This window comes from Microcaecilia unicolor, chromosome 2 (assembly GCF_901765095.1).
Source record: "Microcaecilia unicolor chromosome 2, aMicUni1.1, whole genome shotgun sequence".
Classification (NCBI taxonomy): domain Eukaryota; kingdom Metazoa; phylum Chordata; class Amphibia; order Gymnophiona; family Siphonopidae; genus Microcaecilia; species Microcaecilia unicolor.
The window spans coordinates 458,583,290-458,595,354 of NC_044032.1; the positions used below are offsets into that span (position 1 = coordinate 458,583,290).

Below are 12,065 nucleotides of genomic sequence, written 5' to 3' on the forward strand. Positions count from 1 at the left end.
TGGTAAGTCACATTTGACAGGGCCGGTAGGGAACAATTAGAATCATGGTCCCTTGGCCTTGCTGCAGTTTGAGAAGAGTTCTTCCTATGAGAGGTAGTAGGGGAATGGCATCTAGAAGGTCCATTCACCAGTGAACAAGGCACCTGGGGCAATACGGAACAAAAGCAGGGAAGCTTGATCTAAGGAGGAAGTGAAGGGGTCTACTGCTGGGGTCGCCCATTGCTGGAATATTCAACAAACTACAGCCTGTTTGCTGGCTAGGTAAACAGCTCTTAGAGAGATGTTTGGAGAAGCTGCCCAAAATCAAATCTGTAGGGCGTTGTCGACAAAGGTGGTAAGAACTATTTCCCCGTTTGTTCAGGTAATACCATTGCAACCTGGTTGTCTGTGCGAACAAGTATTACCTGACTGAGAATGCGGTCTTGAAAAGTCTTGAGTGTTCTAGACCACTTGCAGTTCTAGGAGGTTGATATGATGTTTCTCCTGGGGAGAGACACAAGAACCTGTGTGTGAAGACCATCGAGGTGAGCACCCCAACCTACCATGGAAGCATCCGTGGTGAGGATCCTGGGATGTGGAGGGGGCTGAAATTGAAAATCCTGGATGAGATTCCTGGGATACCATCTACCACTGTAGTGAGTGGCATAGCTGTGGAGTTACTTGAATAGGAGCCGACAGTAATCCTGTGGATTGGGATCACTGAAAAAGTCCACTGAGGAATCAGAAGTGGAGTTGAGCCAATGGTGTTACATGGACTGTCAAAGCCATGCCGACCGAGTAGGCAGAGCATCTTTCAACACCTGAGCAGATCAACACAGTTTCGCAGATCGAGAATCGGATTGTACTCCCCCAGTCTTTTATGGTATGAGATAGTATGTGGAATAGAACCCTCAACCCCTATCCGGTGGAGGAACTGGTTCTATGCATTCTGCTGGAGGGCCAAGAATTCCTCTCGAAGCATTGCCATCTGGAGGGAGTTGAAATGAGATTCTTTTGGTGGATGGTTGTGAGGTCTTTTCCCCAATGCAGAATGTAACCATGCGGTATGGTATGCAGCAATCAACCACTGGAGGTTATGAGAGGCCACATCTGATGAAAGAGGATGTCATCCTCCCACTGATAGGTTGCTTGGCAAAAACAACTGTTCACTGGCAATGGTCTCTAGGAACAAACTAGGCGGTTGTTTAGATTGCTGCTTCAAATGAAAGTGTCAAGGCGTAGTCCTTTGAGGTGGAGGAGCTGGGAGTGAAAAGATACTAGATGTTCCTGGATAGCAAATTTGAGGTCAGAGACCCTGAACCAAGAGATACATTGCATTGCCACGCTAAGGCAGAAGTGTGAAGAGACATCAAAGGCCTGCCTTGCCAGATAATTACAACAGTTGAGAAGGTTTCTGTGAAGCTTATGGAATTCCTCAGCCTTTGGGGAGAAAGGAATTACTCAAGATACTCTATATTAGAGATTTTAAGTAAATTGTGGAATACATGTTATAATCCAATATGTGATTGGTTAGAAATGATGCCTTAAAAGATTTTCTGCCAAAGGCATCTAATGTTCTAGCTTCTCTTCCTGGAGGAGGAAAGTATGAGATCTCAACTGCAAGTACGCTTGATGGGGTAATTGTGTTTTCACAAATCCTGTGGATTTCTGTATCCTATATATATAATTTTCTTTGGCGCTATTTGAACTGTCAGTGGAATCTCCCAGTTTTTGAGTAGAGTATTTTTCATAATGTATGAAGTGGACAGTGATTCCTTCTCTAGGAGGAGAATCAATCTAGAACTTCAAAAAATTCTGAGCAAAGCTCTTCCTCTGTTTCCAATTGCCATCTCTGGACAAAGCCAAAAAGATATACTCTCTGGAGGAGACCTGTGTGTCTTAGGTGGCGAAGAAGGATCGGAGGAATGCCATATGACTCCTCAGACCCACAGACCTATCTCCCAGGAGAGGCCCGAGACTGACTCTTCAAGTACTGTTCATGGAAAGTACGTGGAAGAGCGTGTTGACTAGTGCATCAGCTCTGCACTGCAAGTCTCCAAAGTTGGAGAAAGATCCTCTGGCAATGACAATGAATGCGTTGGTTAGGTCTGTGCTTACCCAGATGATTGACACTGAGCCAGCGTGCGGACCTCTCCCGTGTCTGTCTCTCTGCTGTAAGCTTGTATAGACTGCAAATGCAGTAGCTCTGAAAGCTCCTCCTCGAGCACAGCCCGGATTTCCTCACGAAGAGCAGGCGTTGGTACTGGCCGAGAAAGTGGTGTGGACGCAGCCTGAGTTTTAACCTGTGCAGGCAAAGGAGATATCAAAAACACTGAAGGTTCTCGATGCACGCACCAGGGACATACAGTCCCTTACAAGTAACGTGGTTCCGAGCCCAACGCCGGATCTTCCTGATGCTGCATCATTGCACCCAATGTCGATGCAGGTTCTGTGTCGAGTACCCAATCTCCAATCAATGCAGAACCAAACAGTTTTTTCATGCTGGATTCTGTGGGCTTTAAGGATCTTTGCATGCACAGGCTACACTGTATGTACCGGTGCTCAGGACCTAAGCACAGAACACACCCAATAATGGGTGTCTGTGAGTGAAACAGTCTTAATCAAGTTACATTTCTTAAAGCACTCAGCACTCTCGCTGAAATGGAAGGAAGAACGGCTTACTCAAGGCCAAAAGGCTCTTTGGCCCGGGGAGTTCAAGTAGTCACGTACCCCAAAACAGTCTATATTTCCCAAGCAAGAGAAAGGCTCAGAGGCTCCAAAGGCCGAAAACTGAAAAAGTGAAACATTTTACACAGAAAAAAAAAAATGAAGAAAAAAGTTTCTAAAAAGGAAAGGCACCAAAAAGGCAGAAGTTTGACACACTGCGGAGAGATTTAAAAGTCAACGTCTCAGCTTCAGCAGAAAATGACAGACTGCTGGTCTTGCGCTCAAGAATTGGGCAGGAATGCTCACACACATGCATGCTGGGGGCACTGCCTCAAAGATTTAAATTAACAGTGCACTTGGCAATGTCCACACTGGGCTCCGTGAATGACATCCCCCCACATGTAAGATTATGCTTGCCTGTCCTCGGAGAAATTATGGAAGGTTTGGGAAAATATGGCTGCATAGACTTTCAAGCATGCATGTTTGTTAACATATCAAAAATGCTTCTGCCAAAGTATTAATGCATACCACTGATTATGTCCATTAGAAAATCGCTCTCTCAGAAGAGATTTGGCAAAATAATTTAGTATTCAGAGATATGGAGTTGCACAGAATCAGGACACCCCTCACATGAGTTTAAGTATAGAGTACTAACACTATTGACATAATAGCCATACTGGGTCAGACCAATGGTTCATCTAGCCCAGGGAAAAATTAATTACCTGATAATTTTCTCTTCCTTAGTCCCAAAGGATCAGTCCACACAATGTATTGTGACCATCTGCCAGCAGGTGGAGATAGAAAACTGTAATGAGTTGTGACTCATACGCTCCTGCAGATAGCAACCAAGCCAGTATTCAATGAAGCAGTGAAAGTGACTACCAGCGTAAAACTGCAGCATCTAGACAGAAAAAGAACTATGAAATAAAGAGCAAAACTCGTGCCTTACTGAACCATCATAGGCGGGTGTGCTCTGCACTGATCCTTTCGGACTAAAGAGAAAGGTATGAGCAAAATCCAAATAAAGAAAAAATTATCAGGTAATTAACTAATTTTTCCTTCTATTACATCCCAAGGATCAGTCCAAATAGGATGTACAAAAGCAAGCCTTAAGAGGGGAAAGACTTGATATCCCTGCAGCGAGAACCGTGGCCCTGAAGGAAGCTCTGCTCGAGCAGACACATCCAAACTGTAATGCTTAAAAAAGGAATGAGGACTAAAGACCTTCTGGAATGAGCCTTGAAATGCATGGGAGCAGATCTACCTCTCAGAATGTAAACCAAAGAAATAGCCTCTTTAAGCCTTCGAGCCAGTGTCTCGTTGGAAGCTGGCAAACTCTTCCAGCAATGAGGACAAAAGAGGACAAAAAGAATGATCAGACTGCCTGAAATCATTGGTAGCGATAAAATAGTGTATAAGGAGGCGTTTCACATCCAACAGTCACAGGGAAGAGTGTTCTGCAGAAAAGACCTCAATGGGGAAAAAAAAGTCTGATTCACATGAAAAGGAGAAACTACCTTTGGCAAAAATGACAGAACTGTCCATATGGAAAATCCAGAGCCAAAAACCAGAGAAAGGGATCCCTGGAAGAGAGCTGGAAGCTCTGAAACTCTCAGTGCTGATGAAACAGCAACTTGAAATGCTGACTTTAAAGTAAGATCTTTGATAGCTGTGAACAAAGGGTCTCAAAGGGGGCTAACTGAAGAGCCTTAAGAACCACCTGAAGACTCCACCGAGGACAAATATTGTGGAGAGGGGGACCCAGATGAGTAACTCCCTTGAGGAGTCACACTGTATCAGGGATAGCAGCCAATGAGGCATTCTGTATTCTTGCTTCTAAGACACACTAATGTTGCCACCTGAACCTTGAGCAAATTCACACGCCAAGCCTTTTTGAATCCCTCCTGAAGGATAAATGAGGCAAGGAAGCATAAAATGGAAAAACAACACCATTCTGTGCAGACTAGAGCTCAAAGTTCTCCACACTCTAGCATAAGAAGTTGACCACATTTAGACTTGCAGCAAGGTAGTAACATCATTATCCACGTAACCCTTCTTCCTCAATCGCACCCTCTCAAGAGGCAGGCCGTAGACCAAAGCAAGAGGGATCCTCCATAAGCACTGGAGCTTGGTGCAATAAGCCATCTGTATAGGAAGTGTCAACCAAGGAGCAATTAGAAGATGGATGAGGTCCACAAAGCAAGGACGTCTGGGCCAGTCCAGAGCAACAGGAACAGCCTTCCCGGGATGACACACAATCCGGTGCAGCGTCCTTCCCACGAGAGGCCAAGGAGGGAACACGTAAAAGAGGCTGTCTGATGGCCAAGGCTGTACCAGTGCATCCATTCCTAGGGAGTCTCTCCCTGAAGCGGCTGTAGAATCTATGTATTTGCGTACTGAGTCTGGATGCCATGAGGTCCAGAGCCAGAAGGCTCCCCTGTGTGGAAGTGAAATGCAGTCTTTGACAGTTGCCATTCCCCCGGGTCCAGAGACACTCTGCTGAGGAAATCCACATGTGAGTTCTGTGAACCCGCATATGTGAGACACTGAAATCGTCGGAACGTTCAATTTCAACCACTGAAAAGAAGATGTGCCTCCTAGGCTACAGATACACTCTTTGTTCCTCTGTGCCTGTGATGTAAGACACGGCTTGTGAGGACTGTCCCCGAGTACGCGCACTGGCATCCCTGTGGACAACTCGAAGTTCAATCTGTTGACGGACCAGGAAGACTCCACTCTCAACCAGTGGTCCTGTGCAGAGTGGAGGAGATAATCTGAAGAGGCTGGCATCGGAGGTGAGAACACACCAGCTAGGAGTCTGTAAGGGCAACCCCACCTGAGTATGCGCAGGGAGAAGCCACCCAACTCAGACTTCATCTGGCTTGAGGTGTCCACAGCACCAGCAGGTCGTTAAGTCCCTGAGACCAGAGACCATGGCTCAACAAGGACTGTAGGGGCCACACGTGGATCTTCGCCCAAGGCAGAACATCCAAAGTTGTTGGCACAGAACCGAAAACCAGAGCATATTACCATGCCAGCAGGCAGGGAAGAGAGAGAAGTCTGAGAATTTGCTGCTTGAGCTGACAATGCAGAGGCAGGAAAATCTTCCCCGCCTGGGTGGGGTGGGGGGGCGAGTTAACTGTTGCAGTAATTCACCACCCAACCCTGCACAGAAAGAAAGAGACAGGACTGTCTGTGTACTGCGAAGGCTCGCTAAGAAGGTGCCCAAACTAGCCAATCATCCAGGTAAGGAGCACCTGGATCCCTTGCTGACAAAGAAAGGCTGCCGCCCACCGCCACCACCATAACTTTTGAAAATGTGTGAGGTGCAAGTGGGAAGGCCAAAAGGACCTTAGGAGTCTGGGAGACCTAAATGGGAAGATGACGTTTAATGTGAGCAAGTGCAAGGTGATGCATGTGGGGAAAAAGAACCCGAATTATAGCTACGTCATGCAAGGTTCCATGTTAGGAGTTACGGACCAAGAAAGGGATCTGGGTGTCGTCGTCGATAATACACTGAAACCTTCTGCTCAGTGTGCTGCTGCGGCTCGGAAAGCGAATAGAATGTTCGGTATTATTAGGAAAGATATGGAAAACAGGTGTGAGGATGTTATAATGCCGTTATATCGCTCCATGGTGCGGACAGCACCTTGAGTATTGTGTTCAATTCTGGTTGCCGCATCTCAAGAAAGATATAGTGGAATTGGAAAAGGTGCAGCAAAGGGCGACCGAAAATGATAGCGGGGATGAGACGACTTCCCTATGAAGAAAGTCTAAGGAGGCTAGGGCTTTTCAGCTTGGAGAAGAGACGGCTAAGGGGAGACATGATAGAGGTATATAAATAATGAGTGGAGTGGAACAAGTGAAGCGTTCTGTTCACGCTTTCCAAAAATACTAGGCTAGGGGGCATGCGATGAAACTACAGTATAGTAAATTTAAAACAAATCGGAGAAAATATTTCTTCACCCCACGTGTAATTAAACTCTGGAATTCGTTGCCGGGGAACGTGGTGAAGGCGGTTAGCTTGGCAGAGTTTAAAAGGGGGTAGTTTTCCTAAAGCACAAGTCCATAAACCGCTACTAAATGGACTTGGAAAAATCCACAATTCCGGGAATAACATGTATAGAATGTTTGTACGTTTGGGAAGCTTGCCAGGTGCCCTTGGCCTGGATTGGCCACTGTTGTGGACAGGATGCAACTGTCCCAGGACAACAGGCACCAACATGCTTCACCACCAGAAGCTGGAAGTACACATAGCAACCAGTAGCCAATTACATGATTCAGTCATCATTCTGTCACTAGTTTTCAAAGTGGGAAAACAAGCAAGGAATAGCTTAAAGAATTCTTTCCAACACCTCTTTATGTGTGTGCATGTGTTGAGGCAGTTTGTGGGACAGTATTTTCTGGGGATCAGGGACAGTTTGCAAGATTGATGGGGCAGCCATAGAGGTAGCTATGGAAACTATGCAATTTGCGGGGAGGTAGTGCAGTTTTTGGGGTTTGATCAGTTTGGTGGTAGGGTAGTAGTGCAGTTTCCAAGGTGATGGTGAAGTTGCAGAGGTTAGCTTTTGTGGACAGGGCAGTTTCAGGGTCACTGACCGTTTGAGCGTAGTGAGACAGTTGTGGGGCTAGGGAGGAAGTAATTTTGGGGATTGTCAAGAGTAGGAGAAAGGGGAGAGGCAGTTTGAAAGGAGAAATTCCCTAACTACGATATTTCATTTTACATTACTTTCAACTATACAGAAACTGGAATTCCTTATCAGTTGAAATGCACTGGGTCATTTTGGGGAGGCTTACTTCTCTGGATCACCAGTCTAAATTGGCCCATTTTAAAACCTCATGTGTGTCAGTTAAGTTTCATCCATCAGGTACAAATAATTTCATACATATAATACTTAATCACTCAAACAACCACAGAAAGGCAGCCACCTGATGCTCTTGGATCATCTAAGGTTGGCTGCCACATTTACTTCACCTCAGATTATTTCATTGCTCTTATGTCTTAAGCAGCATAAAAATTCAGCACCAGATTATTTCACCCCCCTCCACACACATTGGGACCAATGTTTTATTCAGCTATGTGTGTTTTCCATGCACACTGAATTGCTTTTTAGTGCAGCATTTTAATGCTGATTTTCTGTGTTAATCCTTCTTCCTGCATCGGGGAGAAGATTAGTGAGAAAATCAAGCATACAGCACTGCACTGAACAGTAGCGCAGCATATTGCACTGGCCCCTTAAACAAAGTCCTCAGTAGATGGCACAATACCTACCTAAACCTGAATTGAACTCACCTTGAACTACTGCTGAAAAGATGTCAGAAATTCCAATAAAATAAAGCATATTTTATTATGTGTATCTGAATGTTTGAGTACTCATGTCTTATGTACATATTTTACAGGCCTTTCTTACCTCTTTAGGCTTTTCACTGCTACTCTATGACTCTTAGCAATCCTCCAGCAGAACTCTGAAAAAGTAGAAATTGTGTCACTACAGAAATATTTTGATTTTGCAACCATTTAGCAAAAGTCTGGAGAGGGAGGGTACAATAGCACCCTACCTTCCTTTTTTGAGAAACCAAAAGTGTACTTCATACTAAACAATCACGTTTTCATGCGAGCCACCTATGCTCAAAACCCTTCTACTCAGTGTGATCAAAGAGCTTAGGTGCAGAAGGAATTAAATTGAGCAACAACTATTTCACTAGATTTAAATGCAGTATTTGATCTAGTTGACTGATCTTGCTCATAGATTGCATGCTTTCCTTAGGCATAAAGGAAACAAACTGGTTTTCCTCCCGCATCCAATATCATTCCTATTCAGTTAAACTGCTCTCCCTCTTCTCCTTGGAGTCCCACAGGGGACAATTCTTATTCATACTTTATTCAATCTTTCTTTCCCCTTTGACCATGGTTATACAAGTCTCTCTCAGTACACGTTTTCTGAATATATTCAAATTGTATTATACACATCAAGCCAATTCTGACCTAGCCAACCTAAATACAGGACTGGATATTGCTGCCTCCTAGAATCCAGTAATTATAAAATTACTCATCAATAAGGTTTGAAGCTATCCTTCATGGTCTGCATTAGCTTCAGGATGTCTCTGATCCTGCTCAGAATAATTTATTTAGGTTTCAAAGGATGAATTGATAAACTTGTCTTCCTGTTAATTTCACAGGCACAATAACTTGAGCATGGTTAATATCCTGCAGCAGTATGCTAATCAAGGTTTAGATTTTAAAATACTTTATGTAATTCATTCAGAGGACTGCAGCCAGAGACGCTAGAAAGCATGCAAAATATTTTATTTTCTACTTCATATTTGATAAGTAATGCAGAGTGCCAATTTACTCTGGACAGGCTATGTGCTCTGTTAAATGGAGAAATTAAGTTGCATCCGATATTAGTCCTTCCCACAAATCCAGAACCTTTGGGATAGTTGTGTCCAACAGCCAGCAGGTGGAGATAGAGAACTGAAAACTGCTCCGAGACATTGCTCTACTGGCATCCAGTCCACCACCTCAGTATTTACGTAGACAAGCAGTAAGGATAAACTGAAAACACAACAACCTTATACAACTTGTTAAACTAACACTAACCAGGTGAGCAAACGTGTGGAACTCTCTCATCTTTGGAAAACATATAGAGAACAGATATATAGTGAGCACCATGCAAGATGATGGTTGTTATTTGACCTATTACTTGGCAATGACTAAACATCTCCGAAACATTGGGAGAGCCTCTGGAATAGTGCGAAGGACTAATGGAAAGAAAATTATCAGGTAAGATCTAATTTCTCCTGTTATTAAGTAGCTTACCACTATTCCAGAACCTGTGGGATGTTTAAAAACAATACCTAGAGTGGGTGGGATCCTGGCAGTGTCGCCCTGAGGACCAAAGCCCCAAAACTGGCTTCCGAGTGCACTGCAATGACCACCCTATAGGGGCTCAGCAAATATATGCAGTGTCGATCATGTCGTCGCCTTGCAAATACCCGCCAGAGACAGTAAGATAGTCTCTCCACCCAGGATGTCACTATACATCTCATAGAATGAGCCCTCAAAGCTTGAGGAACCTGCTTCCTCTCAAGTAAACATGCTGACACGATAGTATTTCTCCAGGCTGGCCTTCAGAAAGGATTGATGTTGGGTTCTCTTAAAGTTCAAGATGTGGCTTTGTCCTGTTTCAGGGGCTGACTACAGAAAATGTCATTTGCGGCTTACCTGGATAACATTCGATTCTTCCGGGGAATGGGCCACTTGCGGCCTCCCTTTCATATGCTGTGTCCACAGTGGATCCTTAATTTAGTCCTTCAAGCTCTTCAGAAGCCTTCTTTTGAGCCACTCGGGAAAGCTGCCTTGAATGATCTTACAGTAAAGATAATGTTCTTGATGGCTGTTGCGTCGGCACGTAGGGTTTTGGAGCTTCAGTTTCTCTTACTGGGATCCTTTTCTCTGCTCTTAGGGGAGAGGGGAGGCCCTGTGCATGGTTTCTTCCTTTCTTCCGAAAGTTGTATCAGCATTTCATTTTAAACAATCTGTTGCGCTTCCATTCTTTCGCAGAGAGGTTGAAGATGCTCAGTATTCTTCCTTGAAGCTTCTTGATGTACATAGAGTCCCTCATTAAATATCTGGAAGTCACGAATGAATTTCGCAAATTGGACAGACTGTGCGTTTTGGAAAGCAGAGGTTTGGCCTCATGGCTTCCAAGCCTACAGTTGCTAGATGGCTGAACCGTCCGTAACACCTTCTTCTTGGTAAGGACCAGAAATGGCTCAGGATGAGATAGAGCCTGCAACTTGGAAATTCGCCTTACTGAAGTGATAGCCACCAAAAAGACCACCTTATGCGTAAGATCCTTAAGTGTAGCCTGCCCTAAGGGCTCAAACGGGGCTGGAACCAAAGCCGATAGCACCAAATTCAAGTCCCAGGGTGGGACCACCGGGCGCACGGGAGGCCGCAATCGCGTAACCCCCTGGAAAAAATGAGAGACATCCAGATGATGGGCTAGCGATTTCCCCTGAAGTGGACCCCGAAAACACACGACCGCCAACTGAACCCGAAGAGAGGACAGCGACAATCCTTTCTCCAAACCTTCCTGTAAAAATTCTAGTATTCTAGTATTTGAACAACCAAAGCCCTCAATGGCTGCACCTCCCGCTCTTCGCACCAAGCATCAAAAACACGCCAAACCCGAACATAAGCCAAGGAAGTGGACCGCTCCCTGGAACTCAGAAGGGTACACATGACGGCAACCAAGTAGCCCTTCTTCAACAGTCATGCCCACTCAACAGCCAAGTCGTAAGCGAGAATCGAGCCATGTCGGGCTTGCGGATTTGTCCCTGAACCAACAGACCCTCCTCCGAGGGAAGAGGCAGTAAAGCGTCCACCTGCAATCGCAAGAGATCCGCACACCACGGTTGACGTGGCCAATTGGGAGCTACCAGAATCACGCAACTGATATGACCCTGGATACGCTGAAGAATCGGACCGATGAGTCGCCACGGAGAAAACACAAAGAGGACTCGAGGCCGTGGCTGTACCAACGCATCGAGACCCTCCAACAACGGCTCCCTTCTGCAGCTGAAAAATCGCAGAGCCTTGGCATTCTCTGCTGTGGCCATCAGATCCATTACTGGGGTGCCCCACCTATTGACAATGAGCTAAAAGGCAAACGGGGCTAACGTCCACTCCCCTGGATCCAGATGATGCTGACTTAGATAAGCCGCCTGTAGGTTGGATGCTCCCACAACATGTGCTGCTGAGAGAAGCTGGACGTTCTGTTCCACCCAGGCCATAATCAACGCTACCTCCTGTGCTAAGAGAGCTTATGGTCCCCCCCCCCGACAATTGACGTAAGCAACTGCCGTCACATAGTCGGCGAGAACTCGTACATCGCGAAATAGGAGCATCGGCTGAAAAAGCAACTGGTTTCCAGACGATTGATGGACCAGCGAGACTCCTCCACCGACCAGGAGCCCTGGGCTATTTGTCCCTGACAATGGGCTCTCCACCCAGTCAGGTTAGCATCCGTTGTTATTAACACCCAGTCTGGTGTGTCGAGGGGCATGCCCCGTCTCAGATAATGACAATCCAGCCACCACTGAAGGCTCAACGGCACTGAACGATGGAGGAGAAACTCTGCATGAGAGTCCACCTGAGGGGACCAGTGAGTCAGGAGGGCCACCTGAAGAGGCCTCATATGTGCCCGTGCCCCCGACACCACCTCAATGGACACCACCATAGACCCCAGCACCTGCAAAATATCCCACACTAACGGAGCCTGGATTGCCAGCAACAGACACACTTGCGACTGGATCTTCAGAATGACCACTACCTGAAGGTGCACCAAGCCCTCGCGTGTACTGAAACATACTCCCAGGAATTCAAAGGACTGAGAGAGAACCAGCGAGCTCTT

General features: G+C 45.8%; 1 protein-coding gene across 1 annotated transcript in view; it reads right to left on the minus strand.

The window, feature by feature from the left end:
- ZNF638 (zinc finger protein 638) overlaps positions 1 to 12,065 on the minus strand; it is a 426,212-nt gene that overhangs the window by 59,264 nt on the left and 354,883 nt on the right. The window contains exon 22 of the mRNA XM_030192174.1: positions 2,098 to 2,282. Within this exon, the coding sequence (XP_030048034.1) occupies positions 2,098 to 2,282 (185 nt within the window). The remainder of the gene's footprint in view (positions 1 to 2,097; positions 2,283 to 12,065) is intronic.